Source organism: Alosa alosa, chromosome 11 (genome assembly GCF_017589495.1).
Source record: "Alosa alosa isolate M-15738 ecotype Scorff River chromosome 11, AALO_Geno_1.1, whole genome shotgun sequence".
In the NCBI taxonomy this organism is placed as follows: domain Eukaryota; kingdom Metazoa; phylum Chordata; class Actinopteri; order Clupeiformes; family Clupeidae; genus Alosa; species Alosa alosa.
Genome location: NC_063199.1, coordinates 17,946,749 through 17,959,890, shown reverse-complemented (window position 1 = coordinate 17,959,890; position 13,142 = coordinate 17,946,749). Strand labels below are relative to the sequence as shown.

The window sequence follows — 13,142 nt, the reverse complement described above, 5'->3', positions numbered from 1 at the left end:
CAATTTCAATGTTTGCATATGTCATTATCACTGCCTTTATCACTGTCCTCTGTGTGCGCAGTAACACAAGTGTGTCTTTTGATTCCAAGTGGTGCACATCTATCTGTCCTATCAGTCTATCACTCTGGGTCAGACGTGTGTGTGTGTGTGTGTGTGTGTGTGAGAGAGAGAGTGTAAGTGTGTACATATGTAGGTGTGTTAGGCTGAAATGGCTTTCATGTAAGACCCCAAAGGGACAGCATGTCTGCTACCATCATGTGGCAGTATGTGTGTGTGTGGATGGATGAATGTTGAATAGTAACCGTGTGCATGTGTATGTGTGTGCATTAAGCTGGGCTGGGCAGCGGGGTGCGGTGCATATTTATAGCCGTAAGTGTGCATTACCTCGGAGCCAAAGCCACATCTCCTGGCTGGACCCTGGGGAGGTGCGATCTGAGGCTGGCTGCCCATTTCCACTGCAGCAGGGAAGAGCCCAGACAGCCAATCACAGCACAGCACAGAACACAGCACAGCACAGAACACAGCACAGCACAGCACAGCACAGCACAGCACAGCACAGCACAGCACAGCACAGCACAGCATACAGCACAGCACAGAACAGCACAGCACAGAACACCATAGAATACAGCACAGCACAGAACACAGCACAACACAGAACACCATAGAACACAGCACAGCACAGAACACCACAGAATGCAGAACACAGCACAGAACACCACAGCACGGAACACAACAGAACAGAACACAACAGAACACAACAAAACAGCACACCACAGAACAGCACAGAACACAACAGAACACCACAGAACACAGGAGAAGAGAAGAGAAAACAAGACTGAGCTTTTGATTTGCTGTGCTCTCCATATTTTTTGTCATGTACTTTTGCTGTTTGTCAACCATGTGGTTGCTTCTGTGCAGCCATTTTTGTGTTAACTAATGTCTCTTCTTTCTTGTCTTTGTGTACCTCTCTCTCTCTCTCTCTCTCTCTCTCTGTCTCTCTCTCTCTCTCTCTCTCTCTCTCAGGCTGGTTGAACTACCCTCTGGACTGCGTAGGTTTCTGGCGTGGGATGGAGTGGCTGATTGAGGCCCTGACTGGACAGAAGCCTCGCAGCGATGACATGGCCTGGATCAAGAAGAGTGACTCATGAAGAAAATGATGAGGTTGATGGTGGTGGTGACCATGACAATGTTGATAACGATGATGATGATGGTGGGGTTAATGATGTGGTTAAAAGGACTTGGTGAGGGGACTTTTAGCTGTTCTTCTGGGAGGAAGGAACTCAGTCCACTCTATGGGCCTTACCCCTCACCTCCCGTCTCTCACGCCTCCTCTTCTTTATCACTCCTTTTGAATGCTCTCCCTCTCTCCCTGATTCCTCTCCACCCTTGCGCCACGCTGACACAGGCTGCCTCTCTTCCTCCTCTTCTTCCTGCTACTGCTGCCTTGTTAAAGTAGCTCAAAGACTCATCATCAGCATCACAGCCATTGAACGCCTTTTTTTTATTATTGGCATTATTTTTTTTCTTCTTTCTTGTTTTGGTTTTTCAAATGTTTCATGATCATAGGGTGAGATTAGTTCAGATAGCACTGAAGAGAACTGTCTCTACCCAGACAGGGTGAGGTCAGGTAAGGTCAGGCTTAGACTACGTCTACATTAGTCCCGTTTTTGTTACCTTAAGACTGGCTCCTGGGACTGGAGCAGGCAGGCAAGGGGGTTAACACTTTGCTGACCAAACAGATTGCTTCCTCTACTTCTGTCCTTTTGTTTTCCTCTTCAGTACAACCCAGAATTTAACGTTTTCCAGAGGATGGGCTCTCCAGGAAACAAACCAAGTCATGTTTAATTTATTTTTATTATTGTTTTTTTTTTTTTTTAATGGGGAACAACAACCACAGAGTGAGAAGGGGATGGGGGTGAAAACCAGAGAGAGAGAGAGTTAGTGTGTGTGTGTGAGAGAGAGAGAGAGAGAGAGTGTGTGTGTGTGTGTGTGTGTGTGTGTGTGTGTGTGTGAGAGAGAGAGAGAGAGTAAGTGTGTTTGTGTGCATGAGAGAGAGTGTGTGTGTGTGTGTTTGTGTGAGAGAGAGAGAGAGAGAGAGAGTGTGTGTGTGTGTGTGTGTGTGAGAGAGAGAGAAAGAGAGAGAGGAAGTCATTAGATACTGTATATCTACATAATATATATACCATATATAATATAGATATAATATCTTGACATCATCTTTTATGCAGTCCCCTGCACTAGATAACTTAATGCTGTTAAAAGGCTTTAGTCCAACACCACCCTTCTCTCCACCCCACCTCCAGTATGTCACGACCTTATCAGGCATCCTGGATCCATCTGTCCATGTCCCTGAACACACACCACCACAGCGTAAGGGTTTGATTGGCCAGCCGAGCTCTCATTTCCTGCTCCTGCTGAGCGGCTCGTGAGCATGTACTGCAGCGCCGGCTCCATTGACTCAACTGAATGTTCCCCCCCTGAATGTCACGCAAGCAGAAAGTACAGCATACACAAGCCTTAACTGACCAGTCTCTCTCACACACACACACACACACGCACACACGCACACACGCACACGCGCACACACACACACACATTCATGCCCTTTTTACAGATCAAGAAAATTTTTGTTTATGGACTAGTGCTGACAGAGTTTGTGAGAGTGTATGTGGGTGTGGGGAGGTTTAGATGTTAGATGATGACTTTAATGTTGGGAATTATTTGTTGTGATGTTATACATCGTCAAAGGTCACCAGGAACTTTGGGATGTTCTGTAATTTTCTTTGTTTTCATTTATCTTTGCACTTTATTGCGTTAACCAATTATTCATGTAACAGATGTCTAACAAGCCAAAATACCCCTTCCCCATCACACACACACACACACACACACACACACACACACACACACACACACACACACACACACACACACACACTTTCACAATGCAGACACCCAAAGATCTGCACGCTAGGGTGCAAATGCAAACACACGGAAGCATAATTATACACACACATGCACACACAGAGACACACATCCAATCCCACTCACACAGACTCTGCCTGTATTAGGATGCCACTTAATGTCCTGTTACTGTTTTAATGTCTCTTCCTTTATGCCCCAACCAACAGCTGCACTGTCCCCAGTCTGATTTCACTCTGTCTCTCTGGCTTTATCATTTTCTATTTTTTTTTAATGAAACGATCAGCCTTGTATTTATTCTTACTCTCCATCTCGCAGCTGATGCTTGCTGCTAGTCTGCCTTAAATCAATGTTTGTATTAGCAGTTTGATTTATTAAATATCTCCTAAATGAACTCACAGACTTCAGTGTTTTTCTTTAATGGGAGCTTTGTTCACCTGTATGCTCCATCTATACCTCCATTGTGAAACATGTAAATAATTTCTCAGGCGTGTGAGATTAAGACCTGTGGTCAATTCAACTTACAGGTGAGCAGGTCAACATTGCCTTTAAGAAACTCAAATTATGGTTACTGAAGTTGGTAGAGAGGGAGTTTATGGAACAGTATATATACACACACACACTGAACATCTCTGAAAGGCATGAAAGTTATCTAGTCATTAAAAAGATTTCCCCCAAGTGCCCAGAATGACTTGAGTTGTATTTTTGCGCCTTGGTACTAGGACTCCGTGTGTTTTCAGTAGGAGCCAAGCACAGACATGACCACCTTAAACCCCATTTTGTGAGATCGAGCTCGGTCAGCTGGAACTGATGCATTCAAGAGTGATGCTCGCTGAACAACAACTCTGGAGCGCTCTCTAGTGGCCGAATATCAAAACAGAAATGTGGTTACAGCTTTATTGACTATTTCTTCACTGATGAAATATATGATATATGAAATTTCATAGTTGCTCGATTACACTGTATATTTTGTGTGTGACTGAATTGCATATGTTGCATATGACTGAATATGTAGATCCTTGTCAGCATATGCATTTAATTCTATGCTTACAATGTGCGTGTGTGTGTGTGTGTGTGTGTGTGTGTGAGAGAGAGAGAGAGATTAATCACATCAGCTCAGTGCTGGATGAAGGAGATGACAAGCTCTTGAATAGGTTGGAGATGTCGATGTCTGAGTCCTTCATGTGGGGGTGGATGTCCACATCGACCCCAGACTCCTTGCACAGCTCGAGCAGAGTGCTGATGTTGCTCTCGGACAGACGCAGGTACCTGCAAGAGGAATATGACATAACACAGCGTTCACATCAATAGCACCAAATCGTACCTTCCGTCTAGACACAAGAATGACCGTTCATAGCGTAACCACTCTCCTAATCAGCCACTTAATTTCCTGTATTGATCAGGGTTGTGCAAAATTCGAATTGCAATTCTGCTTCCTGTTTGCTACCTCAGTTGAGATGCAAGGGAAATTCAAGAATTTAATTTGAATTTGAGAGCCAGTTTCAATTCAATTCTGGAATTTTGCACAACCCTGGTATTGATCCATCAGAATGTACAGCTTAGAATGTCCACTCAGGGACATTTATTACAGTTCCTGCCGTCTTTACCTTCCTGTCAAACCACTCCACTCTCACTAGCATCCAATCATATCCCTTTCCTCATTTGAAGAGCCAATCAAAAGCTACTAGCCAAAGCTACATTGTGCCATTGTCTTTAGAGGTTATTGTAAGAAGACCACTGTTTACAATGATTAATGATTGTTTATGAAAACATGTCTCCATGTTCCAGATATTATCAGTGGCCAGTGGCCTTGTGTTGACGTTGTCCTTTGTTGCCGTTCTTCCTCCATCTGATATAATTTCACTCCTCCATCTCCCTGTCTGTCACTGGTAACTCTCTCTCTTTTCTCCTCTCCTCTCGGGCATGTGTGAGCTGTAGTACAGAGGCAGGGAGTCTTCTCTTGGGAGGCTGGGGGTTGGAGTCATGGCAGGGAGAGAGCAGTCGGCCTTGGTCTGCAGGCACTCCCAGAATGCACTGGTGCAGGGAAGATGGTCTCCAGAGAGGACGACCTTTGACCTGTGGGGGTGGGACTCATCTCCTGGGTGACGGAGCAGCCCCACTCCCTCGCGCATCCCTACACTCTTCCATACACACACATACACACACACACACACACTTTTGTCTCTCCTATACACACTCAAATAAAACACCAACACTCTGTTCTCATTTTCTTTCTTCCCTACACACACACACACACACAATCACACACAATCCTCCCTTTCTCTCTCTCCCAGACATACAAGCGCACACATCATTCTCTGACATTCACACACCCTTCTCATTCTCACTTTCCCACACACACACACACACACGATACTCCTGTATACACAGAATGGACTCTGTCTAACCCACACACACACTCAAAAACTCCAAGGCACATTGTGCACAAACACAATCCCTCAGATCCCCCCCATGCACATAAAATTTACACCTGCAACATACATACAAATACATAGTGTAAAAAAATGCTGTATCCCACAAAGGCCAGTTCATGGGCCTGGTCTTATACACACAGACACTCAGAGGATGTGATATGCTCTCTTGACAATAAACACACACAAACTAAACACAACAAACAAAAACAAACCATGCCATGTTCTGTCTTTGCCATAGAGCAGTCAGTCATCTGCTGATGATCCAGGCTGTGTGAGCTTCACCCAGTCAGTCCCATGTATAATGCAGGTGGAGGGAGGGAGAGGCTGGGACCCTTGCTGCAGTTCTCCTTCTTACTCTATTTGCTCTCCCTCTTGTTCTCTCTCTCACTCTCTCTTCCTTTCTCTCCCTCTTGTTCTCTCTCTCTCTCTCCTGTTCTCTCTCACTCTCTCTTTCTCTTTCTCTCTCCCTCTCTCTCTCTCTCTTTCGGTCTCTCCCTCTCAGTCCACTGTGCTGCCAAGTTTGACCAGTGTAGAGAGAGGGGCCTCTGGTGGTCACACTGTGTTCAGCTTTCATCTCCTCTCTCAGTTTATTTACTGTGTCTGTGTGTGTGTCTGTGTGTGTGTGTGTGTGTGTGTGTGTGTGTGTGTGTGTGTGTGTGTGTCTGTGTGTGAAAAGTGGAGAAATATATCTACATGGATTCTATGAAGCTAAACAAAAGCAAACCAAGACCCTTAACTAATGCTTGTGAGTATAGAGGGTTTTTTGCGTTTGTTTGTTTGTTTCACTGTGTAATGTGGTTTGTATGTTATTGAGGTTTGTATGTTATTTATTATTTATCATATCAAAATACAGCAGAATTCAGGGTGACTTAAAATACCCTTCATGCCCTTCTGTGTGTGTGTGTGTGTGTGTGTGTGTGTGTGTGTGTGTGTGTGTGTGTGTGTGTGTGTGTGTGTGTGTGTGTGTGTGTGTGTGTGTGTGTGTGTGTGTGTGAGTGTGTCAGCACATGCCTTTTAAACCATCCTCACAACTGCACCGCTCACCTGCACCGCAGTGCCTCTAGTGGCTTGAGTGTGACACTGCGCCTCTCCTGCCTCTCCTGCTCCACCTGCCTGGCGTGGGCTATGAGCTCGCGGACACGCTTCTGCAGCAGGGGGAAGCCCAGCACGGCCTCCTGCAGCCCGTGGAGCTCCGGGGACAGGTGTGGGGGCAGCAAGGCCAGCAGGCTGGGCGTGGGCAGCAGGGGTCCGGGCATGCCCATCTCCGTGCCCCCGGCGCCCATCATCAGGCTGCTGGGGAACGCACTGCTCCTGTGGGAGGTGGAGGGCGTGGCGGAGCGGGGGGTGTTGTGCGCCGGAGGGGTGAGGGAGGTCAGAGGAGCGTTGGGGAGGGTGGGGAGCAAACCTGGACATGGGGACAGACAGACGGGTGTTAAGAGTACGAACCCTGATTCTCTCTCTCTCTCTCTCTCTCTCTTCAGCTCTCCATCTCTCTCTCTCTCTCTCAATTCAATTCAATTCTTTATGGACATGACAAGGTCACTCATATTGCCAGCAGTTATTATACAATAAATCTGGACATACACACATGTCAATAGATTTCCATAAGAAAATAAAATAAAATAAATAAAGTCAAATAAAATGCAGTATATGATAGTGTATTTGTGTGTGTGTCTCTCTTTCTCTCTCTGTCTCCCTGTTCTCTCTGTCTCTCAATTCAGTTAATCTCAATCAAATGTACTATATGAGCATGACAAATCATGCATGGTATTGCCAGTATTTATCAACATGTATTGTTATTCCATAAATGCACACAAGGATGCATGTGAGATTAATAGTCCCCATCTATCCAAAATATCCAAAGGGCTTGTGGTCTTCAATTTCCTTGAATTTTGGATGTATGGCTTCAAATTTTAGAGAAGAGTTGGATAGAAGAGTTGGATCATAAAATTGGACAGCTGGTCATGAAGTGTATGGTACCCCTGATTCTGAAGGTCTGCCTGTGTCTACCCATTTTTACTGTCAGACTGCTACTCTCTCTTTCTTTATCTCTCTCTCGCTCTATCTCTCTCTCTCTATCTCTCTCTCTCTCTCGCTATATCTCTCACTTTCGTATTCAACATGCTGTCATGTGATTTATGTTTCATGGCTTGTAGTGCACTGTGAAATAAAGTGTGTGTGTTGCGCTTTGCTGCCGGTTGTTAAATGGTGTGGTGCACCCCTCTGTCTTGCTGCGGCAGTATTGCTGCTGTTTGCTGTTGCCTAGTGATGTGTTACGATGCCATGCGTTGGGACACACAAAGCTGTGTACTGCTGTACTGCCCCCCTCCCCCCCTCTAACTCTCCAATGGCCTTGAAGTACGAATGCAACAGAGCATGGAAATGGTCAGACTTTACCTTTACCTTTACCTTATTTTCTATACAGATCATCTACAGATGCTCAGACTGAAAACAAGGTCTCTGTTGATACACTGTTAACAACAATCTATGGGTACAGCTTGGTCTAGGGGTTGGGTTTGGTTAAAGTCACGTTCAGTCATTTTTCAACAACACATTTAAAGACAGAACTTGAATTTCAAAAAACCATCTGTAAAGTCTATATTGGCAGACTATCCAAGTGTAACCCCACTTCTGTGATTCTGTGATAATGTTTTTTTTCTTCTCTGTGCTGACCAGTGGTGTTTGGGTATATATGTGTGCAGTGCAGTGTGTTACGCAGAGCAGTGTGTGGTGGCAGTGCTGACCTTTGTAGCCAGAGCATGGGGAGGCCATGGCGGTGCTCTGCTGACTCTGCACTGGGGCAACGGACCCCTCCTCACCTCCTCCTCCTCCTCCTCCTCCTCCTCGCACTACCACACAGGGAGGCAGCTCCAGTACGCTGTCCCCGCGCACGGACGCTTTGGAGCAGGCGTCACTGCTCCTCTGAGGAGGAGAGAGCGGGGGTACATGGGGCAGTGAAGGGGAGAAAGAGAGGGAGAGAGAGAGAAGGGAGAGAGAGAGGGAGGAAGGGAGAGAGAACAATGAAGAGCTAAGACAGACGATCAAGTGCATTTGAAATCTTGACATCTCAATACTAGTGCAACTGTTAAAACTCAAAACAATTTTGAGAGATACCATTGCCCTTCAAATGTTATGTAGTTAATTGTCATGCTTATGATGATGATGATGATGATGATGATGGTATGCACCTGTGAGGATCCCAGCCTCTTTCTTTTGACAGTGGGAACTGAGCTAGCAGCAAGGGTCTTTTTTTCCAATCGAGACAACAATATGCTGTTGCTTTCTGCACCCAGTAGGTGTGTGTGTGTGCTCGCCGCAGAGGGAAGAAAAGTGAGTTTGCTGCTCTGCACACTTCATTAGCACAGATACATCACAGTCCTCTCTCTCCCTCTCTCTCTCCCTCGCTCTCTCCCTCTCTCTCTCCCTCGCTCTCTCTCTTAATGAGAACAGAAGGAATCACTGGGGCTGAGAGTCTCTGCTTCCCTCCAGCTGAGGACGGGGTAGAGGAAACTGTAGTGGGTGTCACGAGCACTTGCCTCCTTCAGTAATTAAGACTTCAGTGTGTGTGTGTGTGTGTGTGTGTGTGTGTGTGTGTGTGTGTGTGTGTGGATCCACACCGTTTGGATAGGCAGGGAGGGCTGAGCGCAGAAACTTTAAGTGTTGTGCGCCCTTTCTCTTTATTTTCTAGTTCTGCTAGCACACATACACACATACACAAGCATTTGAGATGTCACACAGTCAGTCATAGTCCAACTCAAACAAAACATACACTCACACACACACACACACACTACAAACACGAACACACACATGCACACTCACAACAACCTAGCATTATTCACATTTACATACAGACACACACACAGACACACACACTAACACACTCAGACATATCTTGAAGCTACTTTTCTCTGTTATGTTCATATTCAACATGCGGTCGTGTGATTCATGCTTCATGGCTCGTAATGCACTGTGAGAGCAAGGGCACTTGTGTGTTGCGCAGAGACACATCCAGTACAGTACCTTGAAGAGCGTTTGGCTGGAGCAGGGGGGGGAGACACTGACCAACCTCCGGAGACTCTGACGGACTCTCTTCTCCTCACGCAGCCAACAGGCTTTGTGGAGGTTCTCAATTGTGCTTAGAGCCTGGCTGAGCTTTTTGAACTTGGGATATGGAAGATAGAAACAGATTCACAGATTCTCTATTCCTTCTACTTTAGAAGAGCCTCTCTCTCACTCTCACTCTCTCTCTCTCTCTCTCTCTCTCACACACACACACACACGCACGCACACACACTCACCCTCTGCATCCCATTTTGAGTATCCAGTTACACTGACTTTGTGATGACATTGATTTAATGAGCCTTCTTATTATCATCAGTTTTACTATACATTATATTTGCAAACGTCCTTAGAGGCAGCAAGAGCTACAAGGTGCACATTAGATATTCTGATGAGATGACAAGTTGTTCCATTCCCTTGCCAACATTATCTGTGCCTGGTTCTTTGGCTGCAAGTACATCATGTGAGCTGACACAGGGCTATTTACTTACCCTAAAAGCCTCTCTGTGGTTGGCCACTCTAAGTAGCCTAACATTTTTGCCATCGATCCAATCCAAACTGACAGGGGGCGCTCTTTCTCTTGGATAGAGGTGTGCTGAGTTGCTCTCTATGACTGGCCTAGGCATCGTGATCAAGAAGGATTGAAACACTTTTGTTTTTTAGAAGTGAAGAACTTCCTGACATGTTGCCATGGTGTCATGAAGAGTGTCAGAATGCTGTGTGTTCCATTTATGATTATGATGTCATAGTTGACCATTCTAGAGCTGATTTTGGAATCCCAGTGCCCACATTTAGAGCAATGTCTGATCTTCAAAATATTTTTTTTTCTTTCAATTTAACATTCCAACTTTAGGTACTTTTGGGCTAGCATTAACAGCAGTCACAACTTGAAACTCTACAAAAGCCCGGTCTAAGGAATTGCATAAATTTCTATGTAATTTGTTCTTTATGAAGTCTAAAAATAATTAAAGACATGACACAAAAGAGAACTAGTTATTCCCGGGCATCTCAACATTAAATGACACCAAGGGTGTCATCTTGAGCTAGGCTGGCTAATGTGCTTGTGAAAGCGTCTGAGAAGATCGCTCATGTTTCTTCTTTAATGAAGGACTAAGTTCACTAGCAAAGCTTTGTTCTCCTCGGCAACACACAGAGGTGGCTACAAGTTTCTGCACTTCTGCTCCAGCTGCCTCCAACAAGTTGAGAGGTGTGCCAATAAGGTTTGACGTATGCTTTCCATTTTCAGATGTAACGCTCCATTTTTTTTTAGGTGTGGGTGAGATATCAACATGCCTGGAGGACCCATCTGCACTTCATTGCGGCATTACAAGACAAAAGTTCACTTCTGAAGTCAGTAGATTAGAGTAGAAGACAGTACTTCACTCTCTGTCACCTTATAGATAGGGAAAGTTAGGCTTTTTTTCGCCAATCTGCAAAACAATTTCTTACCAATACCTTTTTTTACTATGTGTTCCTATAGGTGTCTAGTAACACCTCCAAATTTATCCACGGCCAAATCCTCGGGGAAACACCTGGAGAGCCCATCAAGTTTGGGGTGCCCAGACAGACTGGGCGAAAATAATGAAAACATTTTGTTGACAAATATTAGCTTTTGAGATGTCTAACTAGGGGGTTTTAGGGGTGCTGAATCTATCCCAGCCATTAGTTTTGAGTAAAACTTACTCCAAGTCCATAAAAAATCCATAACAAGTGGTTTTATTGAACAATTACAAAACAAAACTTTCTTAATTTAGGGCAGCCGTGGCCCACTGGTTAGCACTCTGGACCGGAGGGTTGCCTTCGAGCCCCGACCAGTGGGCAGCGGCTGAAGTGCCCTTGAGCAAGGCACCTAACCCCTCACTGCTCCCCGAGCACCACCGTTGTAGCAGGCAGCTCACTGCGCCGGGATTAGTGTGTGCTTCACCTCACTGTGTGTTCACTGTGTGCTGTTTGTGTTTCACTAATTCACTGATTGGGTTAAATGCAGAGACCAAATTTCCCTCACGGGATCAAAAAAGTATATATACTTATACTATATACTTATACTTATACTTAATCAGTTTAAAATTTAACAAACCTCATCCCTCAACTCCCCTGCACTTCCTCACTCCTGTTATCTTCTGGCTGGTTGATGTTCTGGCAAGAGTTACCATGACAGTTCCAACAAGCAGAAATATGCTTGACTCCTTGCTTTTAACAACAGCACCTGAGAGTGTCACAGATGCCTGCACATTTGCAGCTGACATCAGAAGGTAGTCTGGTGCAATGGGATCTGGTGTGACTGGTGCATAATCATGTTCTCCTTGTTTCTATCCACACTCAAGGACATCTAGTGATGGATTTTGTAGCAGTAGCCAATCTCTGGTCTGGATATATGCCCGCAGAGAGTGCTATGCTGCACCTCCTGTAGTCAGAGGTAGTTTCTAAGGCTTGACACTAGTTATGTTGTCCTCATGAGTTTTACATGTTGCTCACTGTCAACCCTCAACGTTGGACACTCTTTTCTCTCTCTATCTATCTCTCTCTCTCACACACACACACACATTTATGCACATTGACTCTCTCACAAACACATTCACAACCTCCCACCCACACAAACACATATGCACACACTTACAAATAAAGTTCACACCTCACTGATACTGTCTCTCTCTGTCTCTCACACACACGCACAAATACACACACATGCAAAATGTCCTTTCTCACACACACCATGTTGAGACAAAACTATCTATGATTATAGTACCAGTGTGTTACACGCAAAGTGTGTGTGTGTGTGAGAGAGAGAGAGTCCAATGTGGAGAGTGGACGGTGATCAACAAAATGTAAAACTCATGAGGATTAACTGAGTTAATATTTTTGTAAATATTTTATTATATCTTTTCATGGGACAACACTGAAGAAATAACACTTTGCTACAATGTAAAGTAGTGAGTGTACAGCTTGTATAACAGTGTACATGTGCTGTCCCCTCAAAATAACTCAACACACAGCCATTAATGTCTAAACCGCTGGCACCAAATTGTGCCTAAAGTGTTAATATTTTGTGTGGCCACCATTATTTTCCAGCAGTGCCTTAACCCTCTTGGCCATGGAATTCACCAGAGCTTCACAGGTTGCCACTGGAATCCTCTTCCACTCCATGGCGACATCATGGAGCTGGTGGATGTTAGAGACCTTGCACTCCTCCACCTTCCATTTGAGGATGCCCCACAGATTTAGGTTTAGGTCTGGAATAATGCTTGGCCAGTCCATCACCTTTACCCTCAGCTTCTTTAGCGAGGCAGTGGTCATCTTGGAGGTGTGTTTGGGATCGTTATCTTTCTGGAATACTGCCCTACGGCCCAGTTTCCGAGGGAGGGGATCACATTCTGCTTCAGTATGTCACAGTACATGTTGGCATTCATGGTTCCCTCAATGAACTGTAGCTCCCCAGTGCAGCACTAATGCAGCCCCAGACCATGACACTCCCACCACCATTCTTGACTGTAGGCAAGACACACTTGTCTTTGTACTCCTCACCTGGTTCCCGCCACACACACTTGACACCATCTGTATCAAATACGTTTATCTTGGTCTCATCAGACCACAGGACATGGTTACAGTAATTGACGTCCTTAGTCTCCTTGTCTTCAGCAAACTGTTTGTGGGCTTTCTTGTGCATCATCTTTAGAAGAGGCTTCCTTCTGGGACGACAGCCATGCAAACCATTTTGATGCAGTA

At 45.2% G+C, this 13,142-nt stretch overlaps 2 protein-coding genes across 4 annotated transcripts in view; one reads left to right on the top strand and one right to left on the bottom strand.

Annotated features, from left to right (window-relative positions):
• si:ch211-212o1.2 (uncharacterized protein LOC492735 homolog) overlaps window positions 1–1,953 on the top strand; it is a 34,070-nt gene extending 32,117 nt beyond the window's left edge. For all 3 annotated transcript variants that reach the window (XM_048257900.1, XM_048257899.1, XM_048257901.1), the window contains one exon: window positions 1,024–1,953. In XM_048257900.1, coding sequence (XP_048113857.1) covers window positions 1,024–1,148 — 125 coding nt within the window. In that variant the 3' untranslated portion in view covers window positions 1,149–1,953. The remainder of the gene's footprint in view (window positions 1–1,023) is intronic.
• A 1,569-nt stretch (window positions 1,954–3,522) lies between these two features.
• LOC125303680 lies at window positions 3,523–10,100 on the bottom strand. Its single transcript, XM_048257556.1, has 5 exons — window positions 9,911–10,100; window positions 9,381–9,521; window positions 8,102–8,279; window positions 6,402–6,762; window positions 3,523–4,191 (listed from the first exon to the last, which is right to left on the bottom strand). Exons 1-5 carry the CDS (start codon window positions 10,043–10,045, stop codon window positions 4,029–4,031), a joined length of 978 nt encoding a protein of 325 aa, XP_048113513.1. The 5' UTR covers window positions 10,046–10,100; the 3' UTR covers window positions 3,523–4,028.
• Window positions 10,101–13,142: the final 3,042 nt, after the last annotated feature.

Bases quoted from the DNA above. Each gene is read 5' to 3' on its own strand.
- LOC125303680 (XM_048257556.1), bottom strand. From the start codon at position 10,045: ATGCCTAGGCCAGTCATAGAGAGCAACTCAGCACACCTCTATCCAAGA. The intron at 6,763-8,101 runs GTCAGCACTGCC...CCCCATGTCCAG, and splicing joins CCCATGCTCTGGCTACAAAG to GTTTGCTCCCCACCCTCCCC. The intron at 4,192-6,401 runs GTGAGCGGTGCA...TTCCTCTTGCAG, and splicing joins CTAGAGGCACTGCGGTGCAG to GTACCTGCGTCTGTCCGAGA.